This window comes from Nipponia nippon, unplaced genomic scaffold (assembly GCF_047370975.1).
Source record: "Nipponia nippon isolate SJK-2023a ecotype South Korea unplaced genomic scaffold, ASM4737097v1 scaffold_1, whole genome shotgun sequence".
NCBI classification, from domain to species: domain Eukaryota; kingdom Metazoa; phylum Chordata; class Aves; order Pelecaniformes; family Threskiornithidae; genus Nipponia; species Nipponia nippon.
The window spans coordinates 145,021,756-145,048,881 of NW_028262290.1; the positions used below are offsets into that span (position 1 = coordinate 145,021,756).

General features: G+C 39.5%; 1 protein-coding gene across 3 annotated transcripts in view; it reads left to right on the plus strand.

The window, feature by feature from the left end:
* Positions 1-27,126, plus strand: part of LOC104013315 (macrophage mannose receptor 1) — a 66,834-nt gene that overhangs the window by 6,961 nt on the left and 32,747 nt on the right. For all 3 annotated transcript variants that reach the window (XM_087776067.1, XM_009465804.2, XM_087776081.1), the window contains exons 4-9: positions 2,781-2,945; positions 5,973-6,086; positions 8,469-8,615; positions 15,478-15,660; positions 19,546-19,703; positions 26,268-26,381. In XM_087776067.1, the coding sequence (XP_087632193.1) occupies positions 2,781-2,945; positions 5,973-6,086; positions 8,469-8,615; positions 15,478-15,660; positions 19,546-19,703; positions 26,268-26,381 (881 nt within the window). The remainder of the gene's footprint in view (positions 1-2,780; positions 2,946-5,972; positions 6,087-8,468; positions 8,616-15,477; positions 15,661-19,545; positions 19,704-26,267; positions 26,382-27,126) is intronic.

The window sequence follows — 27,126 nt, forward strand, 5'->3', positions numbered from 1 at the left end:
GTGTTTTGCTGTAAAATGCCAGCTGAATGCAGTCAGAGCTAAGGAGAAAAACATGTCTTTCCTCTGATGTGAAGAAAACAGTGTGGGTTGATCTTAACTGGTTTGATGAGGAAGTATTTGTGTCCTTGCCTGATTTCTATGAATGTGGCATTCGTTATTTCAGACAAATAAAAATTACGTGGTTTTTTTTTTTTTTTCTATGCCAGTATTATTTTCAAGATATTAAAAACATGTTTGGCATATCAATCCCAGTAATACAGCACATGCAAGATCAACTTAAGAATGCTACCTGTCTAGCGTTCTTTGAGTACAGCAAATAGGAGGCATCATTAAAATTTTGTTTAATTCTTTGGCACAATTCAAGGAAATTCATTCAGATGGCTGTGATTGTTTTTGGAAAAAGCTGCTTTATGCTGATTGCCTGCATGTTTCCTTCCTGATTCTTCAGTACTGGCTATAAAATATTCAAGTTTGGGTCGTATATTTTAATGAGAGACAGGCTGTGGTAGCAGAAGTTTTAGTCAGCCCTGTGAAAAAGGAATGCACTGCATGAGAAGTTAATAAACTCCAACAGCACCTTTAAACATAGAACATTGAAGTCTTTGTATGTTAAAGTTCATTTAATAAGATTACAGTGTTTGTTGTTTCTTAAACTGTCTGGGGGAGCAGAAGTGTCAATATGAAAATATGTGATGCAAACTGTTACAGCTGTTCATACTGGGGCCTGGTCATACAGTGAAATTATCATAATGGAACCAGTCACTTTTTTGACTGTGAGCGAAACCAGCTCAAATGTTTTCCAAAATGAAGAGGGCATAAGACTATACTTGTAATAGTTATTATACTCAATAGAGGTGTAGAAATTTGACCGGTGGAGGTGACGTAATTGTGTCTATGACCCTTTATTTGGTGCTTTAAAAAGAGATGCTGATGCAGTGACAGTAGAAACTTAAATCCCACAGGAAGAAACTGAGAAGTGTTGCTACATCAGACAGTTTTTAGTAGCCTAGGAAATACTGGTTCTTTACAGATTACACTGTGTCTTTTTGAGCTGTATGTTGCACTGCAATGTAAAAGTAGGTGTTGGGGAAGACAACAGGTTGCAGAGTGTAGGACCATCAGGAGAGTAAGTCATGAGGTATGCCTATAGCTGTTTTCAAGCGGGCAAAAGTCCACTGAGGCCCCTTTCTTGTCAGATGAAATAGCTAGAATTTCTGTGAAGAATTTAGAAAGCCTTCTAAGTGATGCATAAAACTTGCAGCTGACTAGGAAGGAAACAAAAAGTGCAGAGAATGAGGAAATATTTAAATAGTCTTGTTTACCTCTTCCTCTGTAATAATTGTAGAAGATTTATAAAACCCTTTCGATCAAGTCAGAGCCAGTTTTCTTTATTGAATTATAGATTTCAATATTTTTGCAATTTCTATTGTATTCTAGGCTTGTGCTTATGCATAGGAATTTATGGTCTTGTAGAACATAGTGTAGCAAAGAAATTTTGCCTTCTGATAGTCATAAAATATTTTGGACAGAAGTTAGTTTGTGGATAATGATAATTGGATGAAAGTTCCTAATTTTAGTCAAATGTCAATATTACAGTAGGTTATGTTTGATTTTTGTTTTCTGAGGCTAATTTGAAAAGAAGCACTTCATATTATCTATAGACTATCACATATAATACAGGAAAAAGTGGACCTGGTTACTGACCTCCTGACATTTAACATGTATCATCCTTTGTCCTGAGTTTTGTTTATTGTACTGTTTTCCTCTTATTTGCACACTTAGGTTTTCTGAGCTCTCTGGATTCGGAAAAGGAAAAGACCTCTTTCTCTCAAATTTTTCACAGCTTGCAACTTGAGAAACTGATACAGGCTGCAGGAATTTCAGTCATTTTCCATTGTCAGCAGACATACAGCGAACCCTGCTATATTCTGCTTTTGTCATGCAACTTGAATCTCTTTATGGAGTGATAGTTAGCTCAGTGTTAGGGTCACCTGTAGGTTCCATTTTTGGCAGAGGGAGATCACACTGTTGTCTGTTGCTTGTTGTGAGGATTCAGTTGAGACGAGCCAGGAGAGGCTGCAGCAGTGTAAGGAGTGTGGTACCTTGTGGGGCCACATCTAATGTTGGGCCCTGCTGGATGATGTTTTCACTGGTTTGGCATTGCCTAAAAGTGCCAAGTTCAGGTATTCAAAGAGATCACAGTGAGATCATGTGGCAGAGAAGAAAGCATGGTGGTATGTCAGATACATGCATAAGACAAATCAGGAATTGCAGGAAAGGGTGAGATGGATGCTGATAATGTAAGTTTTGTGTTCAGTGCTTGGGTCTGATTACCTCTATCACAGTAAGAAAATCCATAGCCACTTTATATAGTACTCAAAATTTGTAAAAAAATTGGAGTTTCTTATCTCAGAAAAGTGGTCAGCTTGATGTATACCTTAGCTAGCATGAGTCTGGAAGTTTTTAGTCTTTTTCTCCACAGTGAGGAATCAACTCCTTTAGCATGACTGTAGCCACTCATCTTCTATCTTAAACAGCAGCTTTGTTATGTCAGAGAAAATGGTGACACTGTTTCATTACCTGTGTACTGTCCAACACGGCTGTCATGGTTTAGCTCTGCCCTGGATTTACTAACACATTAGAGAGCCTCAGGACTCCTTTCAACCCATTTCTCTATTGCAGTGGCTAGGTTTGTGTATTTTTACTAAGTGATTTATTCTGTATTTTTTTTCTGGCTCCATCTTCATGATCTGTTATGGCATTTCTTTTTCTCCCTACAGTTAATAGCATTGATTTGTTGTGGAATACCGATCCTTTAACAAATGTCCAGTACCAGATAAACTCAGAGGCAGCTCTGAAATGGCACCAGGCAAGAAAAAGCTGTCAACAACAGAAGGCAGAGTTATTAAGCATCACAGAGTTGCATGAACAAACATACCTGACAGGTAGTGTAATATCCATCAGTTTTTTTTTTTTTTTAAAAAGTGTATTATTGTAGCAGTGACACTTATATAGCATGCTCCATCCTGAAAATGGATATTTGTTCAATTCTGGTAATTAGTAGATTAAAATTGTTATCTTGAATGATTCAGCTGGAAAAATCAGACAGATAATGATTATTTTGTCCTGATTTAATACTGCCAGACACTTACGGTAACATAAAAAATACAGCAATTAAGTAATGCAAGCAATAAAGAATGAATGTTGGAATGCAGTAAAATGCAAAATAATTTGTAAACCAAAGATGCAGATACCAAGATTGCACCATTTTTTGCTCTACTTGTTATGTGTACTAGTCAGTGTTTTGGGCCTGTCTCTTTAAAGCTGTCGTATAATCAGTATGTGCTAAAGTGTGAAAAGAAAGAAAAAGAACCAATAAACAAAACGACTTACAAATAGCTTGTTTTATTTTCAATCTCCTTCAACATTTTTTTGAAGTAATTTCCAAACTTCTCTGAAAAAATTCAGTCCTGAATTTGTGCTTGAAAACATTTACATTCTATAATGAGACAGTCTCCTTTTTATGGCCTTCTTAGCCTGTGTACACACATGAAGTAGTCCACTAATTCACCTATTAAATAGATTAGAAAATATTTTGAATATGTTACATCAGTTGGAAGATAAACTTTTCTATGCCATATGTTGTACTATGCAAGTTCTTAGAATCAGAGAATGGTTTGGGTTGGAAGGGACATTTAAAGATCATCCAGTCCACTCCCCCTGCTATAGTCACTAGATCAGGTGGCTCAAAGCCACATTTGACCTGAACTAGAACACTTCTAATGACGGGGATCCAGAACTTCTCTGGGCAACCTGTTCCAGTGTCTCACCACCTTTGTTGTAAAAAAATTCTTCATTATGTCTGATCTAAATCTACCCCCTTTCATTTTAAGACCATTGCCCCTTGTCCTGTCACTACAGGGCCTGGTAAAAAGTCTCTCTCCACCTTTCTTATAAGCCCCCTGTATATATTGAAAGGCTATGATAAGGTCTCCCCGGAGCCTTCCCTTCTCTAGGCTGAACCACTCCAACTCTCTCAGCCGTTCTTCACAGGAGGGTTGTTCCAGCCCTCTGATAATTTTCATGGCCCTGCTCTGGACTTGCTCCAACAGGTCGATGTCTTTCTTGTACTCGGGACCTGAGAACTGTATGCAGTACTCCAGGTGGGGTCTCACCAGAGCTGAGTTAGAGGGGCAGAATCACCTCCCTTGACCTGCTGGCCATGCTTCTTTCTATGCTGCCCAGGATATGATTGGCCTCCTGGGCTGCAAGCGCACATTGCTGGCTGATTTTTTCATCCACCAGTATCCCCAAGTCCTTCTCCAGAGGGCTGCTTTCAATCCATTCATACCCCAGTCCATATTGATATTGGGGATTGCCCTGACCCAGGTGCAGGGCCTTGCACCTGGTGTTGTTGGACTTAATGAAGTTCACGTGGACCCACTCCTCAAGCCTGTCAAGGACCCTCTGTGTGCCATCCCTTCCCTCCACGATATTGACTGCACCACTCAGTTTGGTGTCCTCTGCAAACTTGCTGGGGGTGCCTTTGATCCCACTGTCTATGTCATTGATGAAGACATTTCATAGTATTGGTCCCAATATAGACCCTAGAGGAACACACCTTTTTACTGGTTTCTATTTGGACATTGAGCCATTGACTTGTAACTCTCTGGATGCAGCCATCCAGCCAATTCCTTACCCATCTAATAGTTCATCCATCAAATCCATATTTTTCCAATTTAGAGGAATGATAAATGTATTTTCAATGCTATGAACAGTCTGTTCTGTCTAAACTTTTGTTTTCAATTCAAGGGTTTGGTCAAAACATGGGTCTTTTTTTTTTACTGAGTGTGATGAAACTATTGTTGAAATTAATGCTCAAGTGAGCAATCTGGCACTGACATATAGAAGTGAGTTATTAGTTGGTGTGTTTTAATTGCAAACTAGTAGATATTGATGCCAAATGTATGTGAAAATCAGTTTTTCATTCTACAGCTCTCCTGGCAGAACCAGGATTTCCTGTCGTGCTCAGTTCTTGACTGTCTTAATAACAACTTGTTTGTACAGAAGAAGTACTGGAACATATTAATATGTTGGTGCCAAATCAGGCTCTAGTATGACATTCCAGTCCTTTCCAGTGCTTAACTTAAATAATACATGTTGTGCAATGATTTTCTGTGAGCTGTGCAGAAATACATTTAATTCAAAAAGACCAGAACCTGGGCTTCCAAGTCTTACACAACAGGCAGAAATGGAAAATTGATTAATAATGACTATAAATAATGTTAGAAAATTCAGCAGGACCATATTTAAGCATGATATTTCTAGGTGCTTTGCAGAACTGGAGGATTAATTTGGAACTGGTTTTAGCAGCCTGACTTATCATTGGCTAAAGAAGTGAAATCAGATGAGTCTGAAAAATGTACAAGATGTGCTGTTAAAAAGATGATGTTTGGAATAATTGCATTGTAATGTAGTTTGATAAAATGCAAGCAGTTTTTTTACTTTACAGTATTTTGTAAATTTGAAACTCACATTTGTTAATTTTATTGGAAGAGAAAATACACAATAGGAAACTATTCACGTTTCATTTTAGAAAACTCATTTTTGGTTTTGTGACCTTTTGTGCAACCGTATCAATTTAATATTTTATAATTCTGGAAAAAATATTTGTTTCATATTTATGATCATCGGTTTACAAAGAGCATGCAGAAGTGTCATTTTGTTTTCTATTGTAATAAAATTCTCCACACCTAAAAACATGAGAACTCTAAAACTAAAGTGACCCAAGTAAGATGACATGTTTTGCAGGTTTAGCATAGCCACCTTAACTAAAAGGTTAAAAGTTGTTAAAACTTGTACTAGGAAAATGGAGAAACAGATGGTTTAGCTAGAATTCAGCTCTCAAGTTTTGAGAAAGCGTTTGCTGTTGCTGTGCACTTCCAGTATCTCTCTTTGTCTCTGTTACCTAGGTTTGACTGGCAGACTGAGTTCTGCTCTCTGGTTTGGTCTTAACAGTTTGAATTTCAACAGCGGATGGCAATGGGTTGGTGGTGCTCCTTTTCGATATTTAAATTGGGTTCCAGGTAAGGTTAAATATGTTGCTACTCAGTTTAAAAGGCAAAAATTTGGTCATTGTGTAACATGTTTCTTTTCTAGTACTCTGGTCTCCTGCAATTATTGAGCTTGTTTTGATGTTGACAGGTTCTGACTGTGGCTATAAACACTGTGAGTAACGGCCCTTATGCTAGGGATACACGCTGGGCTTAATTTATTATTCACAATGGAAATGGTAGCCTCAAAATCCAGAGGAAAGTTTTAAAAGTCATCTATTCACACTTCATTTGTATATCTTCTTAATGTACTTTGTTTCTATATGACTACAGATTAAATCTGATGCTATAGGTGTCTTCGTTTGTGAGATTAGACTGGTCAGTGTATGTTTGTTTGTTTGTTTGTTTTAAATTCCTTTCTTTTCCAATTTGTTTTGGTTATTTGCTTAAAGGTTAGACTTCCATTTTCATTTGGGATTAACCTACCCATGGCAGTAACACATATCAAACTGGACATGTTAGCCTAGTCTACTTTAAAGCAAACTCAGCTACTTCACACCTGTAGTTGCAATGTTGAACTCTGGTGCCATTATTAAAAAGCGAGTCCCCTATGCCATCTGTATACACGGTGAATAAGAGGTGTTTTTCCACTTTACCGTTCAGAGTGCCTATGTTAAGGCATCTTTTTGCAGGACCCTTGTTTTCTTGCACTGGCTGTTCAGAAAGCCTTTGGAGACTAATTTAAAGTAGATGTCTGAAGTTATGCAGTGTAAATACTCTTCTTTATCTTCATTGAGCAAGTCACATGTATTTAACCTGCAGTAACTATAAATGCACGCTCCATCATATCATCCAATGGCTTCCTTATGTAGATAAGACCAAAAGCACATTTTATGTGGACAAACTTCTTGAGTAGGTAAGCTTTGAAGAGTGAATGGAACTATTTTATAAATAGCTCTCCAATGGAGTGAGCACACAAGGCAAACAGATGGCCTGAACTGCAAGTTGCTGTGAAGGTATTTATAGGTCTGTCATCCAAGTGCACTGATGAGGATCTGCATGTAATGAAGAGTGGAGGAAAACTGGTTGTGAGGTGGAGCCAAAGTGGCAAGGGGAGCTGTTCGTGGTTGTTAAAACTGCAGACAACTCTCAGTTGTCCTGTAAAGGATTAGATGGGTTTTGGTGTAACCAAAATGGGCTCCATTTAATCTTTAACTCCTTATGTTTCTTAATTCATTCAAAGGTAATACTCTTAAGTCCGTATAACCTATTTTATATTTGTGCTATCTCCTTCATGACTTTACTTTGGATAGCCTACCTCTATTTCATTCCCATTACCCTGGATGTTCAAGAGCTGGCTGTTCTTCCACTAGTATATTTTAAAAGAATTTGTGTAAGCTTCATATTCTTCCATCTCACTAGCTCTAAATAAATAACAGAAAAACATGGGAACTAAGTTATCAACATTTAAACTAAAATTATGCTGGTTAGGCACTTGGAAGAGCTAACTGCAAACAGATGAACTTTTTTTGTACATTAAAACAATTTAAATTTGTATTTTTGAAGTAAGCATATCTTTTTCTCCTATGGGAAGAAGATATAACATGACTGCAAATATAAGACTAACTCTAATCTAAGGTAATGAAATCATAATGATATAAGAAAATTTTCAGTGAACAATCCTGCACACTAAAAAGTATTGTTTTGCTGTGTTTATTGCCGAAAAGTACTGACACTTGCTTGTTATGTAATATAGTGGCATGTGTTCAGGAATGAAAGAAAATCCATGTTAAGTTTAATCACGTTAGACCAGATCTTGAAAAGTTCATCTGGTTTATTGCAGAAATTTGTTCTGTTCTACAGGTTCTACTTTTCTTCTAGATGTTCCTGTTAGTGCTAATGCTAATCTTCAACTGAAAATATCCAAATATCCTGCTATTGTCGTATTGTTTAGATAAGTGGACAAGAAGTTCACATTAGTGAAATAATTTCTTATTATCTTTCTGTCTTTACTGTTACACTAAGTACAGAATTTGACTAGCTTACTGAACAATTTTTTCACCTAAAGATTGTGTTCTGGAGTTTAGACATTCTTCATTTAGAAAGGGAAAAAACCTGAACAAAATAGGTGCACTGTAATACCTTCAATCAAGACTGTGAACTTGTGAAAAGGCTGTTAAATTGTGAACTGGATAAATGTCTCAGCTTGTGGTTGTTGTGAAAAAATATCTCTTAAGGGAATGTACAGCCCATTCAGTCTAAAGGACTGTGGAGAATCACAATTGTCTATATGTAATGTATCTTATAATTAAAGCATGGAACAGATAAGGAAGTGAGAGTAATTGGGAGGGTAACCATGATGTGCTTGTACTTTGTTGTTGTTGTTGAGGTGTTGTTTTGTTTTTGTTTTTAAAGGACATCCTTCTCCAGAACCTGGAAAAATCTGTGCAGCATTAAATCCTGGCAAAGGTGCTAAGTGGGAGAATAGGGAATGCAATCAGAAACTTGGCTATATTTGTAAACGAGGAAATGCTACTTTAGAATCTTTCATTATTCCTACAGGTAGGTTTGGTAATAAATCCTCAACAAATTATAAATGACCAGCATTTCTTATCTGTAGTTCTAATAGGTATTTGTTATTGCACATGGTAAAACCAAGCAAAAGTCTCTGCAGACTGTGGCTTGACCAAGATTCCCGGTAAAAGTGAACAGTGTGTACTTCCTTTCTGTTCTGGCTTCCCTACTTCCTGTATAGTAATCTTTCTTCAGTAGCTTTGAGTCCTAAATTGCAGAAATGGTGGAGTTCTCTTTTCCAAAAACAAGCAGAACTGTCAGGTTTCGTTCATAAAATAAAAAGAGAAATAATTTAATGTTTTAAAAAACAAGATGTAATTATCTAAAGCCCCATGTACTCAGTGAAACTAATCTGTTTCTTTTTGCTGTCATTTTTACTACTTATGGAATAGAGTGAGTTTGCCAGTGCAAGTTGGTAGTGAACTAGAGGAATTTTTACAAATTCTTTTGAGAGAGTTAAATAATTTTTATATATGTATTTTAAAAATAGATATATATTTATGTATAGATATATATACAATTATTTCTTTGCATATATATAAAAACTATTTAACTTACTTATGAAATTATTTAAATTATATCTAGAGAGACACTTTTTCAGAAGAAATGTAATTCTGGCACTTGCCTAATGTACATAAGAAAGACAAAACAGGGATCAGTTTTCATAGCTTTATTTAGACCTGTTTCCTCATTATCTCTTTGTGTACTATAAAAACCTTGTAACTTATTCCTTTGTTTCATCACTCCTCCTTTTTGTTCTTTCCAAGTTTTTTTCTCTTTCCAGGACATACAGGTATCTCCTAAATCCACTGACATTATTTAGCAGAAAGCTAAACCATTGCTGGATTTCCAGTCCATTTATTAATATGCATTATTGGCAAACCAGATGTTTTGGAAACTCAGTGTTTGACATTTGGCTTAAAAAACATATTTTTTAATGCTTTTCCTGCTTTTGCCAATATATAAGCAGTCCAGACAAAAACACTTAGGACAGAGATTTCTGCCTAATTTTTTTTGCTTTATTGCTAAGAGAAAAAAAACCACAAGAATGAGCTAGTGTCTCATTAATTAAATATTGAAATAAATATTTAATACCTAATTAAATTAATACTTCAGTATTGAAATCAAGCATATTTGTTGCCTTAGCTGAGAAGGATTTAGTGCATATTTTAATTCTTCCTAAATTAAGATGTAAAGTTTTGTTAGTATTTGTATACAGCTGATAACCAGGTAGTTTAATTTATATAGGTTGTCTTACATTGTTCAGTTGGCTACTGCTCAGCTTTTCAGGTTTCATACATCAGTTCTTAAACACTGATGCCTTTAAATATACTATTAATTCAATACTGGCTGCTATCTTATTTAGATTGCATTTCAGTTTGGGGAGTCTAATGATAATTTCTTTCTTACGCATTAGGCTTTTGATTCTCCCCCTGCCGCATTTTACCAGTAATTTGTAGGAAGAACAGAAATGAGACAAAAGTTTTCAATTGTACAGAAATTGCTGAGTAAACATGGTGACAGATTAACCAGAGTTTGGCAGTGTTTCACTTCATAAAATATTTTCCAAAATGTCCCATGGGGGGAAGTCATAAAAGGAATAAGCATGCGATCATGCAAGGTGTTAAGTGCCCTCAGCTTTTAATGATGTAAAGGAAAGCTCATGGCAGATGATGTTTTCCTGACTAGGGCTCCTGAATCAAGAAATAAATTAATCGCAAATTCATACACGCACTTAGTTGTGCACTTAACATTAAACACAGGGACAATCCTTTGAAATTTTAACCCTAGAAGTTACAATTGAGTCTAACAAGGCAGTATGCGAGGTCTGTGGGACAGAAAAACATTTTACAACAGAATATAATCATGCTTGTATCCAAAACAAAGTAGAGAAAAATCTTTACAGAATATTTATTTTTGTTCCAGATGAAGATTTTCATGAAGCCAACAGCTGTACAGTTTTTTTTGTAACAAAAGTGCTTTTTCCAGCAGGGGGCCACATCATTGTATACATCTAAGTGATGCAGAATCTTAGGGCTTCACATTTGCCCTGTAATACAGCAAAGTGGATTAATAGGAACCTGTTAATTTCACTTGCAAAACTTGCTTATTGTTTAACTTAATTTTCTAAGGAAAGGCTATCTGTCTACCTCCACCAAGTGACTGCCAAAATAGATTTCATCCCAATCCAACAGTGTGTAGTGAACTTAAAGTATTAAGTTTCCAAATGTTTCAGAAAACATTCTATTAGAGCAAATAAATGCTCTTAGTGTCACTGTTGTGACTGCTGTGTGAGCTTTCTCTTATCAGACCAAAGAGAACACGTGTGAGCGAGAGAAATTTGAATGCCTGAATCATGAGACAAACTTCAGCTAGTGCTTTCACCCTTTTAGACACTGAAGTCAATCACTGCGAGTTCTTCAGACTTTAGGAAGCCAAGGTTATAATTTACAAAAATATTTGCTCTCGATTTGAGGAATAACCATTCTATGCTTACAAACTTCATTTCTGTATCTTGATCTATTCCACAGTAAATTCATCAGCTTGATACTTGGGATAACATTTTTTTACACATTAATATGATTTCCTTTGTTACATCTTATTTCTTTTAATTTGCATTGCTTCTTTTTTTTAAGTCAATTGAAGTTCAGGGAGTAGTACTTGTTTCCATTAGGATGAAAAATAGATTGTGTGGCTTTGTGTTGTCATGTATGTTCTTTAAAAGGAAAATAGGGAAGCACAGAGTTCATTTTTGCTGAGTACTGGAAATGAAGAACTGAAGACTTTCTCTTACAGAGAAATCCCCAGCTATGTCATTCAAAAAGACTTGCACCAAAGAAACTAAACTGTCAACAGCTTTTCTTGTTTTGTGGCCTGCAACAAATTCCCTGGTGTTACTGGATTTACAAGCAAAAGAGCCTCCCACCCTGCCATAGTTGCTTTCATGTTTACAGTAAGAGTCTCACAGTCTCCTTTGGTCTGAAAAAGAGACTGCGCAGACTCACTGGGGAATATATACCTTTTTGACTGTCTTTGTAGCCCTGTCTAAACTGCTGATGTCTGTTCTGTTCGGTGTTTACAGTTTGCAGAAGGGTGCACTAAGTGTGTTTGAGGTCTATATAAGCCTAGATTTTTTTTCATAGAATAGAGTCATAGAATCATTAAGGTTGGAAAAGACCCTTAAGATCATCAAGTCTAACTTTTAACCTAGCACTGCCAAGCCCACCACTAAACCATGTCCCTAAGCACCACATCTACACGTCTTTTAAATACCTCCAGGGATGGGGACTCAACCACTTCCCTGGGCAGCCTGTTCCAATGATTGACTACCCTTTCAGTGAAGAAATTCTTCCTAATATCCAATCTAAACCTACCCTGGTGCAGCTTGAGGCCATCTCCTCTTGTCCTATCGCTTGTTACTTGGCAGAAGAGTTCGACCCCTGCCTCACTACAACCTTTCAGGTAGTTGTAGAGAGCGATAAGGTCTCCCCTCAGTCTCCTTTTCTCCAGGCTAAACAACCCCAGTTCCCTCACGCTCCTCATAAGACTTGTGCTCTAGACCCTTCACCAACTTCGTTGCCCTTCTTTGGACATGCTCTAGTACCTTGATGTCCTTCTTGTAGCGAGGGACCCAAAACTGAACACAGTACTCGAGGTGTGGCCTCACCAGTGCCGAGTACAAAGGGGTGATCACTTCTCGGGTCCTGCTGGCCACACTGTTTCTGATACAAGCCAGGATGCCATTGGCCCTCTTGGCCACCTGAGCACACTGCTGGCTCATATTCAGCTGGCTGTCAACCAACGCCCCCAGGTCCTTTTCTGCCAGGCAGCTCTCCAGCCACTCCTCCCCAAGCCTGTAGCGTTGCATGGGGTTGTTGTGACCCTAGTGCAGGACCTGGCACTTAGCCTTGTTGAACCTCATACAATTGGCCTCAGCCCATCGATCCAGTCTGCCCAGATCCCTCTGTAGGGCCTTCCTACTCTCCAGCAGGTCAACACTCCTGCCCAACTTGGTGTCATCTGCAAACTTACTGAGGGTGCACTTGATTCCCTCGTCCAGACCACTGATAAAGATATTCAGCAGAACTGGCCCCAATACTGGGCCCTGGGGAGCACCACTTGTGACCGGCCGCCAGCTGGATTTAACTCCATTCCCCACAACTCTTTGGGCCCAGCATCCAGCCAGTTTTTTACCCAGCAAAGAGTACGCCCGTCCAAGCCATGAGCAGCCAGTTTCTCCAGGAGAATGCTCTGGGAAACGGTGTCAAAGGCTTTACTAATGTCCAGGTAAACATCCACAGCCTTTCCCTCATCCACTAAGCAGGGTCACCTTGTCATAGAAGGAGATCAGGTGAGTCAAGCAGGACCTGCCTTTCATAAACACATGCTGACTGGGCCTGATCCCCTGGTTGTCCCGTACATGCCACGTGATGGCACTCAGGATGATCTGCTCCATAACCTTTCCTGGCACTGAGGTCAGGCTGACAGGGCTGCAGTTCCCCAGATTGTCCTTCTGGCCCTTCTTGTAGATGGGCGTCACGTTTGCTAACTTCCACTCGACTGGGACCTCCCCGGTTAGCCAGGGCTGCTGATAGATGGTGGAAAGTGGCTTGGTGAGCACTTCCGCCAGCTCCCTCAGTATCCTTGGGTGGATCCCATCCAGCCCCATAGACTTGTGTGTGTCTACGTGGTATAGCAGGTCACTCACCATTTCCCTTTGGATTATGGGGGCTTCATTCTGCTCCCCATCCCTGTCTTCCAGCTCAGGGGGCTGGGTACCCCAAGGACAACTGGTCTGACTGTTAAAGACTGAGGCAAAGAAGGCATTAAGTACCTCAGCCTTTTCCTTGTCCTTTGTCACTATGTTTCCCCCTGCATCGAATAAAGGATGGAGATTCTGCTGAACCCTCCTTTTGTTGCTAATGTATTTATAGAAACAATTTTTTATTGTCTTTTATGGCAGTAGCCAGATTAAGTTCTAGTTGGGCTTTGGCCCTTCTAATTTTCTCCCTGCATAACCTCACGACATCCTTGTAGTCCTCCTGAGTGGCCTGCCCCTTCTTCCAAAGGCCATAAACTCTCCTTTTTTTCCTGAGCTGCAGCCAAAGCTCTCTGTTCAGCCAGGCTGGTCTTCTCCCCCACCGGGTCGTCTTTCAGCACATGGGGACAGCCTGTTCCTGCACCTGTAAGATTTCCTTCTTGAAGAATGTCCAGCCTTCCTGGACTCCTTTGCCCTTCAGGACTGCCTCCCAACGGACTCTGTCAACCAGGCTCCTAAACAGGCCAAAGTGGGCCCTCCGGAAATCCAAGGTAGCAGTTCTATTCACTCCCATCCTTACTTCTCCAAGAATCAAAAACTCTATCATTCCATGATCCCTGTGCCCAAGACAGCCTCCAACCATCACAACACCCACAAGTCCTTCTCTGTTCACAAACAAGTTTGCAAACAATTTCAAAGCAATTCTCTGACTGTTATAGCAAAACACTGTAACATGCATATGCTCAGAGCTGAGACCAGACATAGGACAAATTAGGGAGCTCTCTGAAACATTAGGCTCACCTCTACAAGAGCATTTGCCACCTCTGTCCTCTCTCATTTCTCCCAACACGACCATGTACATTCAGTTTGTTTTTCCGGGGTTCCCCCACTCTCTATTCCAGTTCTTCCTCTCCTGTGGCAAGATTGACAGGGCTCTGACCAAGCACTGAGCCCCTAGTCCTGGGGTGGCAAAGTTCAGTTTTACTTAAGCTTCGTGAGAACATGCTAGCACTTTTTTGAGGCAGGTCTGCAAACAGCAGACTGTTTATAGCTGTGCTGGAAATCTGTGTTGTGATGCTAAGCACCTACTAATAATCAGCATATTCCAGTTGAAACAGGATATGTGCTTGCAACCTGGGCCTGACTGGTCATGACTTTGGATGCCTACTGAAATATTTCCACAGAATGTACGTCACAGTCATACACAAACACAGTGCTTCTCCTTCCCTGACATACACAAGTTTTTTTTGCCAACAGAATTTCTGCAAACCTGCTGTCCTTGTTCTACTCTATATATTGGTGTTTGCTAAACCCATCTGCTGATTATAGATAAAGTGCTGCAAGAATTATAATTTGTTTCTACAACAGCAATATTCTGTTTATTATGTGTTTGGGTGGCACTACTCCCAAGGCTGAATTGTTTGCTGAACAGCAGTGTGGTTGTTGGCAGTACTCTGGTACTGTTCTGCTGAACTTCTAAAAACAAGTTTTAAGCATAAATCATTTACTTTGACAGCATAATTTTCTCAATGAAGCTTTTAAAAAGGATTCCTAAAAGCAGTATTCTTATTTGGATTCTCTCATGGTCCTGTAGAACCAGTTATTTTTTCTTTGCTAGTCTAGCAAATGGGGCTAATCCATAAAATGCCTAAGGTTTGGGGAAAAAAAATGACCCTCATAAATATTTTTTCTAAACCCAGTTTCTTAACATACAGCTATACAGCATGGAGGAGGAAGAGAAATGCTGACATGAGTGTAAAAAAATGATAAAGCACAGCTCTGCAGACCTTACTTTTTAGTATGTCTGTATGTATATAAAAGTCAAAACTGTGTTTTATGGTAATTTTTAATTCTGTCTTTTCACAAGATGCAAGCACTTGTTTGCAACTGTGGTGTTCTTTAAAAAAAAAGTGGAAGTCTCAACTTTTAATCATGTATGCAATTATTATCCCTGTACATATTTTTCAGCTCTGATGTTCTTCATGAAGAAAACATATAATTAATTTTTTTGTTAAATCTTTCCTTATGTGATTTTCAGTCTTTAGTTAAGAATAGAATTCTGAAACTCTTCATGGTAATTTTTCTTTTCAGAGACTAATGTGCCTATTAGATGTCCTGATCAATGGATGTCGTATGCTGGTCACTGTTACATCATTCACAGGGACCCCAAAATATGGAAAGATGCCTTAACATCTTGCAGGAAAGAGGATGGGGATCTGGCGAGCATCCATAATGTTGAAGAGTACAGCTTTGTTATTTCTCAGCTTGGGTATCGTGAGTATTTTTTTACAATAACATATATATATATTTATACTAAGAAAATAAAGAGTTTTGAATATGTCTTACCTATTAATAAAAGGAGGATACTGTTTTAAAAAATTAGTTGTCCTGATCACAGGGTGCAGAAGGAGTTAAATTTTAAATTTAAAAATCTTTGGAAGAAAAATACTACACTAAGAGCATGAAAACCAAACTATACCATCACAGAAAAGCTGTGGTCAATGTTGTGAATCGCATCAACCCCAAACTCCTATTTCTTCAGGTCTGCTTCTGCCTCCTTTTGTACACATTAAAACAATTTTCAAGCTTTTCAGAAGCTGGAAGGATTTTTACGATTGGTCTGCAAAGATAGATGAGGGGAAGGAAAGTCTGTTGGTGAAAGACAGTTTGGGAAGATCTGGGTCCTATTACCAGCACTGTCATGTCCTTATTTTTCAAGTCACACTGCTTGTGTTTCTTCTGAGAAGGAAGCTCTCTGTCGCAGTGTGTGGATTCAGATGTGTCCCAAATTAAATACGGTACTTAGGTGCTTGGATTCTGAGCACACACTCAAGTTGTTGCAAGGCAAGTTAGGCTACAGATGCTGTGTGTTCATTACGGGAGAAGCAACCACGCTGACACTGAGGCAATTTTGTGGTTGCTATTGCTTTACATGAACCTGATTTTTTATGTAGGATCAGTTACAGCTTTTTGACGGGAGGAGCATGTTCACACCTACGTATGGTTCTTTGCAGTAACTGATCCTATGTGTGCTTTTAGTGCCAGGTAAGTGTGACTTAGTTTATCCTTCACTGAAAATGCAGTAAGCTGCTTTGAGATGCAGCGTATCAGCGATCTTGGAGTGGCAATCATAAAATAGCTGATATGCTTCAGTTTTATATCTGAGCCAACTCCATGGTAACTTGTGCTTGTCCTCACATTCCTGAAAGAGTGATTTGTTGTTCTTTCATGAACAACATGAAACTTTTCGTCTTTCAAAGGAGATTATTGGGAAACGTGGGACCTCTTGATGAGTCATTAGGACATTTGAAAAAAGTTAGGCTCTAAAGGAAATTAGTTGTAATTTCACTTTACTCCTGGGAAGTAAATTATTTCATAGTTTAATGCCTTCTCCAAAGACCTTTTCTGAACTGACTGCACTGCACTGTTTTTGTAAAAGTGAGTGTTTCTGAAAGGCAAATAGTTCTGAAGGAAACCAGGCTTCTCACATATGGCACAGTCACTGCAACAGACTATTTTGAAAGCATTCTTTTCAGAGGAGTAAAATTGGAACAGCTAAAGAAGCCTTTTAAGGCAGTTTGTGACAGTATCAGATTACCCTTATTCACCACTGAGATGAGAACACCATGTATTGCAGTGCCTAGAAAATCTTGTCTGCATCAGAACTCTGCTGCAATAAGTGCTGTGCAGAAAGAGCAAAAGTCTATCTTTGTGCCAAACAGTTCACAGTCCCATGCTAAAACAAAGGAAGAAGGGGTACAATGAGATGGGTATTGTCATAGTAGCCGAACTTTTGTTGGCGTCACCCACAAAGGAGAACTTTAGAGAGGAACATGAAGAAGAATAAAGAAGTGCATTCTGGATGTTTACACAGCGGCCCAGCACGTGATACGGCACAAGCGTGGCCCAGTGCATGTCTGAGAGAGTGAGAAACAGCTTATTTACAAGTGGCTGGGAAAAAAAATCTTGATATTTAGTCACCCAGCTTTAGAGATGATTGCAAAACTTTATAACAGCATTTCTTCTTCAGAGGAGAAAATGTTATGTAGGAAGAGGCTCCACAGAGCTAGAAATGGCTCTTGGCCATTTCTGATTTGCATGGCTTATTTAGATGACTTTGATGTAATAATTTTGTTAAAGGATGCTGTTTATTGTTTGTATTAGCATGGTGTGAGCCCACCACAGTAGGATCTCTGGCCATGGATGAGGCCTCTGCTGTGCTAGGTGCTCTATAAACACAGACAGAAAGATTTTAATAGATAACTAAACAAAAAAGAAAGTACAGAGCATGGATGGCAGTAGCTAAGGAGGGAATGAGAGCATGATGGGCAGTGGAATTGGAACAGGTTTCAATTTTGGTAGCAAAGGAGAGTTTAAAGGAGCGTACTGAGATGTGATGTGGGGGGACTTCTGAACATGAAGAGCAGCCTGGAAGAAGAGGTAAAGGTACCTGTTTGAAAATGGAGCCTGATGTCCTGTGAATCTGAGCCCTTCTTATTGGGGGAGAGATAGTAAGGACAGTATAGGTGAGCTATGAGGGCTGATCATACTTAGGTATAATAAAGATGGGAGAAACAAGGGAGGGAAAGAGAAAGGAAAGAGAGCCGACTCCATAAAAGTGACAGGCTGGGAGGGTGATTTTTGCAGCAGCTTGGTTGGTCAAAATGGGAAGCCTCCATGTTCCCATAACTAGCAGATGGGAGAAATGTCACAGGAGAGTTTGTTGTGGGGTTGTGGGGTTATCTAGGAAAACCTCCATCTGAAATGTGCTAATCAGAAAGGATTGCCTTGGGGGAAATGACTTTGAACTGTTTTACAGGCACTTCTGTTGCTAATGACAGCAGCAACAGAAAAGAAACAGATCCAGTTCCATTGAGAGACCCACTCCCACAGCTGATGTCTTTTTGGGTGGGGTCACAATCCCATTTTTAATTTCCAGGAGTGATTTCATTGTCAGGTTGACTGTGTACAGTCTGGATAGAGGATGTTAGAGGAAGACTTATGGAAGAAGGCAAGAACTATGATAACAGAGTGAACAGGAAAAACTTCTGAGTGCTGTAGATGGGTTGTAGAAATGCAAGGTCCTAAGTAGTGGAAAAAACTGTTAAAAAGTACTCTTCCTATCATTCGTGAAAAATACTCCTAATGACTAAGTTCTAGCAACCAAGTTGTTCATACTCTGCTTGGAAAGACTGCTATCTAAGGACAGGACTGTGTATGTAGTTGGTCAGTGTGATCTGAGTCATAGTGTTGTGGATAGAAGGAAACACCTGCTCCCTTTAGCATAGGCTGGGTGACAGGTTATAAATAAATAATTAAATATTAATTTAAAAAATTCCCATTGAACTGAACAAAGTCATAAAATCAGTTCTAGAGAGGAATACCCTTTGATGATGATGGAGTTCAGATTGATTATAAATGCCCGAATTTTTAATCCTTATTCAAATAGCTTATTCACAACAAAACTAGGTATGAACATTCTGGTAGAAATGTGTTAGAGTGAAAGATTTTAAGCACGGACAAATAAACCTCTAAGAAACAGCTGCTGTAAAGTAACATCCTTGATCAGTCCTGCACTTTTCTGCCAGCCAAAACCCAGCAGTTAACTCCGTTAACTGTAAACTGAAAAAAAAGTCCAAGAACTACATTAATTTCTTTTTGCTCTGAAATAAAATAAAACATATGACCACATGTAATGGGAAAATTTGCAAGTACTCTGGTTGTCAGCTCTAAAAGACAACACTGGGTGTCTGAGCGTTAGAAAAGAAGGCACTTCTTTCTTCACTATACTAAAGGTATGAGGAAAAGGGGAGGTAGCATTTTATTTAGGTGATTATTCATATCTTGTTACAAGAGTTTTGAGCTGGAAAAAAAGAATGAACTTAGTTGTGTTGCAACATAATTCAACAAATAGAGTATTTTGGCTGTTTTATACAAAGTTAAACACTCTTATTGTATTGCCACTAGAGTGAGTGGCCTTTCCTGATGACTGAAGTGGACATATGAGGAACGGTCTGCCCTCTTTATGAAACAGGGAGCCTTAATTTCCTGTGACTGCCTTTTAAACTTCCTGAGAATAAATTATTTTCTGTTCCATGAAGATAAAAGTTCACATCATATAAAAGGACTGTTATCAACCTTGTTAATCGTATGTTTTAGAGCCAGCTGATGAGCTGTGGATTGGGTTGAATGACCTCAAGGTTCAGATGTATTTTGAATGGAGCGATGGGACACCCGTCACCTACACCAAGTGGCTTCGTGGAGAACCCACTCATGCAAACAACAGGCAAGAGGACTGTGTTGTTATGAAGGGAAAGGTAAAATCATGTAGCTATTGATGTAATAATCTTGTAATTTCATTTTTCATTTGGGCTTTTTTCTATGCAAGAGCACAAAAGTAGGGGGTCTTACTGTTTGAAGCAGCCTATTTTAGAGTCTTATAGGTGTTACTTTTTTGAGGAAGGATCCCTGGTTGCCAGAAAGTTGTTTTTGTTGTCTTCCCTGAGAAGCAGGCAAGTGGTGGCTTTCCTTGAAGGCAACTGCCCCCTAAGATCCATATTTCTGGATTTCAATTTGTGCATATAGGCTTTTTTGAAGAAACTTTTAATTACAGTGTGAAACACATGAACATGTAAATGCTTTTCTTCAGGAAGCTACAAAGAATTTTTTGATATGTTTGGATTTTTTCTGCTTTGACTGAATATAGGATATACAGCTACCTTAAAAAATTGCACTACCAATTTTTAATGATGTTAGAAAGAAATACTATCATCTTTAGAATAAAATAGAAGCCTTCATTTTCTTTTTCTAGGCAAAGTTGTAAATCTTGGGTCTAGGTGGATTAGATGTTATGCTTGTATCTGCACTGCACATGAAGAGCTGTGAGAAAAGTGGTAGCAATGGCATTAGTGGAAGCCTTTACTGAGGACTGTATATCTACAATTAAAAGGCTGCTTTGAAAAGGCTGCCTTTTGGAATATGGCAATGATCGATGACCTAGGTGTAGTACAGGAACTGAAATAATACCTGGTATAAAAGTCAGTCTGCGTGTGATGTTGGAAAATGGTATTTTTCCTCTTTGTGATAATTAAAAATATTAAACTTATCACCTCCTTTAGGGTTTACCTATTTTATCAGGAGGAAAAAAAATATTTACCCATACCAAATGCATTTTCTTATTTTGCAAAATTAAAACTTGAGGATTGTACTTTTGGTGAGCACACTTAGAAATTGAAGAGGAGAACTAAAATTTTTTCCCAATTGGCCTGAACACTCTACAGAGCTTGCCTCATAGGGCAAGCCCACGCTGAAGCCCCAATAGGCCTAGTTTTCTAACTTGCTTCACTTAGGTGCAATGATCAACAGGAACAGTGGCAGGTATGCATGCGGCTGGTTCATGTGGCTCCATCATTCTGGTGCACAAACACTCAAGTTCAGAAATTGAGATTGAATGCAGTGGGAGAGGGCTGAGCCCGCTCTGCAGCAGGAGGAAGCTGTAGGGGACATAAAGGAGTTAGCAGGTGCAGCACCAGAAGAAGGTGAAAAGGGGACCACATCATCAGTTCCAGGAAGGAATGAGGAAGAGAACTGGAACAGCATCCTTGGGAGAGCAAAACCACAGTAGTATCCATGGAAGAGGAAAGCCTGCGTAGGGTATAGCATATTAATCTCCCAAAACTGAGCAGAGCTATGTGTGTTTGTGGAGGTGTTCTGTGGCCGCGCCAAAGTCCAGATCAACAGTTTCATTCCTGTATGAATACAGCAGGGAGAAGGAACTTCATGTGCAGTCAGATGTGTCCGAAAGGTTAGAATTTGATGTGTATTTTAGTGAAGAATTTTTCACTGGTCAGAAGCATGGGTAAGATTATAATCCTTTAAGAATTCCTCTCCATTATATTAATGGACATGCTCTGGTGAGAAGAATATAAATGTATATTTCTTCCATGGCAACCAGGCCATGGTGCACATGGTAATTGAACAAACAGATTTTTAAGGGCCTGAGGATTTTTGTGCTCCATAGTCTGTGGAGTGATGATGCCAGTGCTGGTTGAGGACGTAGTAGATGTTTTGTCTAACTTACAGAATTATAGGGTCAGACAGTGGAAGGAAGCTGCATGCTCAAACATGAGGGTCAGTCAGTTGAGGTTGTAAACGGCAGTTGCTTCAAGGACTTTTATACTGGTGAAGGCTGCAGAACTTGCTCAGGAACAGGAGGTTTGCAAGGTAGCTGGCCTTGGTGCATGTGGATGGTGAGTTCCAAGGAACACATAGTTGAGGTTTTGTCTCATCTACCATCCTGTGCCCTTTAGCTACCCTCATCTGTTGGTGTGAACTTTGGGGTTTTATGGTATTGTACATGGAAGTATTGGTGCGGGAAGTAGTAGAGGAGGTTAGGGGCTGACAAGCACTTAATAGTTTGGCTAGTAGTTTAAAAAAAGTACTAAGATTGCTCTTGATACTCATGGTTCCTTGATGCAATCTTTTTTTTCTTTACCTTCTTTTACAGTCTTTTGGAACACGTAGGGCAGCTTAAATGCATTGGTAAACCCATGATTTTTATCAGAATGACTTGACAGCCTTCAAACCAAGAGTTTCAAGAAAAAACAGCAAGGGGCAGAATTTGTTTTGTGGCTCTCTGAGGATCTGGATGGCTTTTTCTGGCCAAGCCAAGTGAAGTGATATAGAATTTTTGGGACTTGGATTCAGGTTAAAAATCTGTATTTGTGTACAGAAGCTGAGATCCACTAGATTCTAATTTTCTGCAAATCTAAGCAAATCACTTCTTATGATAGTTTGAATTCTAGCACCTGTTGCATTTCTCTAGGAAAGAGACAGCTACCTCAGGTCCTGTTGCAGGATTAGAGGAAAGGCACATCTGGTTAATTCCATAAGACTTTAGGAGAAAGGCGAGGCAGGGAGAGATTGCAACTAGACCTAACATTATCCTCCAGTGCAGGGTGGGAACAGCAAGGTCTGGAGTAAATGCATGCCGCTCCACAATGCCAAGCCCTGAAAGAACCACTGTTGGTCTACCTAATATTTTTCCACCCTCCATGTGGCCATTCATTGAAGCCTACTGGATAAGGAAATGGATGGAAAACTAGTGGTCATTCCTATTCATGTTGTCACCCTCACTTTGTATGGTCAATAAAGTCCTGAAGTATATGCCCAGACTGAACCACTGGAACACACAAGCAGTTCAATTACAAGGTGGCAAGAATAGTGACAGATATATGCAGTGTCGTGATTACTTGTATGTGTCTAGGTGGATCTGTTGATAGAAGATGACCTAAGATTATAAAAGGGATCTAACATTTGGTTAGGTATTAAAATAAAATTAATTCAATGGCCAGGGTCTTAAAAGTTTTGGCTGAAGAAATAAAGGGGGTTTTGATTTGTAAAAGAGAAATCTGAAAAAACCAAAAGTCTTCAAGTATACACAGTTTGTTACAGAGGTTGCAGTCAATTCTTCCAGTTGTTTATTTAATAAAAAAGCAGAATGGGCTACTTAGGGTGGGTTTTTTTTGTGTGGTTAAGAACAGGTTTGCTGGAAGCCAGCAAGTATATTCGAAATAAATTACTTCCTCTCTTACTTTGAGGGATTGAAATAGAGGATGTTTTGAGGTCTTCTAACTAAATATTTCTTTGTTTCTCAGAGAATGTGAATGGTTATAAAAGTGTTCCATACCCATTACTTTATGTGGCTGGTCTCTCTGCTGCTCATATACATAGCAGCAGGGAATTAGCCTTCAAGGATAATGAAAAAAAGGAAGCACTGGGGAGCAACAAGGATCAGCTCCTTCCTAATAGGTGGGGAGCCACAAGCCAAGAGTAATAGCCCAGCTTGCAGGGACAGAGCCTGTCCAGCCAGAGCCTGTCCCACTGTCCCCAGCAAGGCAGCAGGGCAGGTAGGGTAGGTAGCTGATGGCAGACCAGAGCCCATGTCGTGGGATGATGAGGCGGGTCCAAGGTCAAGCCAAGTAGCTAGGTCAGGATCAGGTCTGGAGAGAGTAACCAGGGTCAGACACAATCCAGTGATTGCTGGGGAAGTCCATAGTGACAAGGCAAGTCCAAGATCAAGCCAGGATTACAGTCCAAAGGTCAGCACCTGGATCAACTAGGCCCATAGCCAGGTACAGACATTGCTGGAGCTGGAGACAAGTACTTCTGTTACAGCATAGACAGGGACTGAAGGCCCATGTCTGAGCTTAAGTGGAGCCACACAGCTCATGGGCAGGCAGGTGGGTGGAGGCCCCAGATGAAGATGGTTGGGGCTCTTTAGGTCTATTGGTGCCCTCAGGCCACTAATGGAAAGTTAGAAATTAATTCTCAGTACAAGAAGGACATGGACCTGTTGGAGAGGGTCCAGAGAAGGGCCACAAAAATGATCAGAGGGATGGAACACCTCTCCTGTGAGGAAAGGCTGAAAGAGCTGGGGCTGTTCAGCCTGGAGAAGAGAAAGCTGCGGGGAGACCTTATTGCAACCTTCCAGTACTTAAAGGGGGCTTATAAGAAAGATGGGGACAGACTTTTTAGCAGGGCCAATGGTGATAGGACAAGGGGTAATGGTTTTAAAGTAGAAGAGGGTAGATTCAGACTGGATATAAGGAAGAAATTTTTTACAATGAGGGTGGTGAAACACTGGAACAGGTTGCCCAGAGAGGCGGTAGATGCCCCGTCCTTGGAAACGTTCAAGGCCAGGCTGGATGGGGCTCTGAGCGACCTGACCTAGTTGTAGATGTCCCTGCCCATTGCAGGGGGGTTGGACTAGACGACCTTTAAAGGTCCCTTCCATCCCAAAGTGTTCTGTGATTCTATGATTCTATGAATTATAACAGTAAGGCATGCAACAATGCCATCAAAAAGGACTTCTATTTATAACATGCTTGTTCATTGTGTTATGATTTTTTGCCTATTTTTCATTGAATTTGGTGGTTGTAGATATGGTTTTATTTGAACTCCTCCTTCATTACATTGTTTTTACTTTTCATTATAATTGGACTTCGTAACTTTATGGTCAGTGATGGAAATTAATGTGATACAAATTTGCTGTGATTCAAAGAAGCTACCATTCGTCCAGTTTAATATTTTGAAAGGGTAGCTGTTGACACATGCTATGCTTTAGTTTTTCTACCATTCTTTTTGATGGGAATACTCTTTCACTTTCTATACCAAGTAGTAAGTCAGACCGGTAAATATGTCTTTCAAGGCTAAATTTTAGGGGCTTGATGCTTGCCATCAGACCAGGTTTTCTGTTGGATTCAAAAGTCAACAATTTTCTGTTGTGAGAGTTATAGATTAAAATAACACAACACATTTTAGCTATATAGACTTTTCATATAAGTGGCTTTTGTGTGGAAAGCTAATTTTATTGTTTGTTCTTCTGAACTCTTTAAAAATACGTATCTATTAAATAATTGATATTAGTAGGAAAAGTAACTTCAGAGTCCATGGAAGTTGCACTAGCTCAGTATCTCTTGGGATCAGCCATCGACTGACCAAACAAAGCATAATTACAATTTGACTTTCCCTGGTTTTTGTTGAGGTTTGTCTACCTAAGCACAAATATGGTTCCATTGCAGATTATTTTGGGTTGTTCACTCCTTGGATGAAGTAATCTCAATCCATCATTTATTTTTATGGAACAAAACCTGCCCTTGCCCGCCTTCTTTTTAAAGGAAGTGTTTGGGTTTAGTTAATGAGGAAGTAGGAGAACAGAGAGATATTTGCAAAAGGCAGCTCATAAGACATGGTAAGAAGTCCCTAGAAATTACTGCATGAATTTCCCAGTGAAGACACAGTTATGGGAAGACAGCAAAGGATCTTCCTGCACCTAGAGACCCGAAGCTTCAGAGTAAGTTTTCCTGTGTTGAAGAAGTGTAAAGGTTGTGAAAGATGTCCTAACTTCTTCCAGGCTGAGAAGGTCAGAGTTTTGGGTGTTTTTTTGAAGTGCCTACCAGCCTAGTGAGACTGAGAAAGAAATGATAGGAGATGATGAGACAGCCACCAATGGACTTGCCTTGCAATCAGCGTAGAACACAGAAGACACAAGCACCAGCTGAACATCCTAGGGTTCTTCATTGTTGTAGGCAGTAGCACTGAGCTTTGGGAGAGCTTTTGCTGGAAGCGGGGTTTGTTGAGGCTCTTGGGGACTTTGCATATTGTGGCACAAGGGACTGTGTATTACCATGACGGTTATTTCACATTTTGGGGCGGGGGGGAAGAAAAAAAAAAAGGAAAAAAAAAAAGAAAGAAATTGCCACCAACTGCTCTGATTTTCCTTTTACAAAATTGGAGTCTTTAAGGCACAGGTGAGAGAGTGCTTTGCACAGGGGTTTCTCTTCCTCTCCCAATACCTTAGTTCACCTGTTGAACCAAAATGGTGAGAGTTTCTTACTTTCAGTACAGCTCCCACTGAACGTCATTGTTTCTTCTGCAAATCTGTAGTATGAGGAGTAGCAAAGTTAATTCTAACTTTGACAAGGGACTTCTTGCATCTTTGAAGTTTTATATAAGTATTAACTAAGGAATGTAGTCTTCTGGGTTTTTTTTCTGTTGCAATTGGATTTCTCTGGGGTGAGATGACATCTCCCTTTACTCCTGCGTGGTTATTAAATCAATTGTCTTTGTAAAGATGGTGTGTTGCTATCACCTCCAAGGGTTTGCTTTTCAGAAGGATAAATAATCAAAGAAGGGTAAGTCAATGGTGAATCAGCCCCAGTAGAAGTGAGGCTGGAATGAGGTTGGAATTAAGTACTGAAGGTAGATGTAGGTTTTGCTTCTTTTAAAGCTAGAAAAAAAATAAATACTTAAAAGCATAAAGCACCTTTTTTTTGACAACTAAACCCCACTTGACTGTGATAATCTGTTCTTATGTTCAGGATGGATTTTGGGCAGACCATTCTTGTGAAAAGAAAATTGGCTACATCTGTAAAAGGAAACCCATGTCAGAAGCTCCGACAGAAGAGGAAACTATTGACATGGGCTGCCAGAGAGTAAGTGGAGAAAAAGCTATCATCTGATCTGAATAGGCTACTAGGAATGATTAAGAGGTGAAAATGCCACCTAGGCGACAGATAAAACAGGAAAAATGGGTTCTGTGTTGTCATCATCAGAACAGTTGGCCTTCTCATTTCCATGGCAGATGGGATAGGTGATACATATGAATAAATCTAGGATCTGACTGTCATTTGGCTCTTGAAGCTCCCTTTCTTTTTCCAGAACTTAAACTAAAACTCAAACCTCTAGTCCGTGCAGCAGGCCATTTTTCCTTGATTGGCATTCAAGCCTTCCCAAGGAATATGCCTGTACCAGCAGTTGCTCTTCAGCTCTGCCTACAATTTTCTTCAAAATTATTCACAGCAGGAAGGGTGTGCTTGTCTATATACTATTCTCAAGGCTTTGCTGTGGTCTCTGGCAGTGCTCTCTACTTTGAAGAATTTGTTACCACTGCCTGAGCAAAATGAATCCATTGTGCTCCTTCTGAACTCCCAGTGGATCTATTGTTTATCTGGTAATGCTTGCCTTCTGGTAACATAACACTCAGTAATTCCGAAAAACCTACTGTAATTTGTTATGTCATAGGGCATCTTACTGGGTTTTAGTCTTCCATGAAGAAATTGCCTTTTCTCCCAAATGTGCTTTACACAGCTGTGGAGGCAGTCTTTGATGTTTATTCCCAGTACTTGTAAAAGAGTACCTGGGAAACTTACACATATTCAACTGTTGGAGAAGATAAAG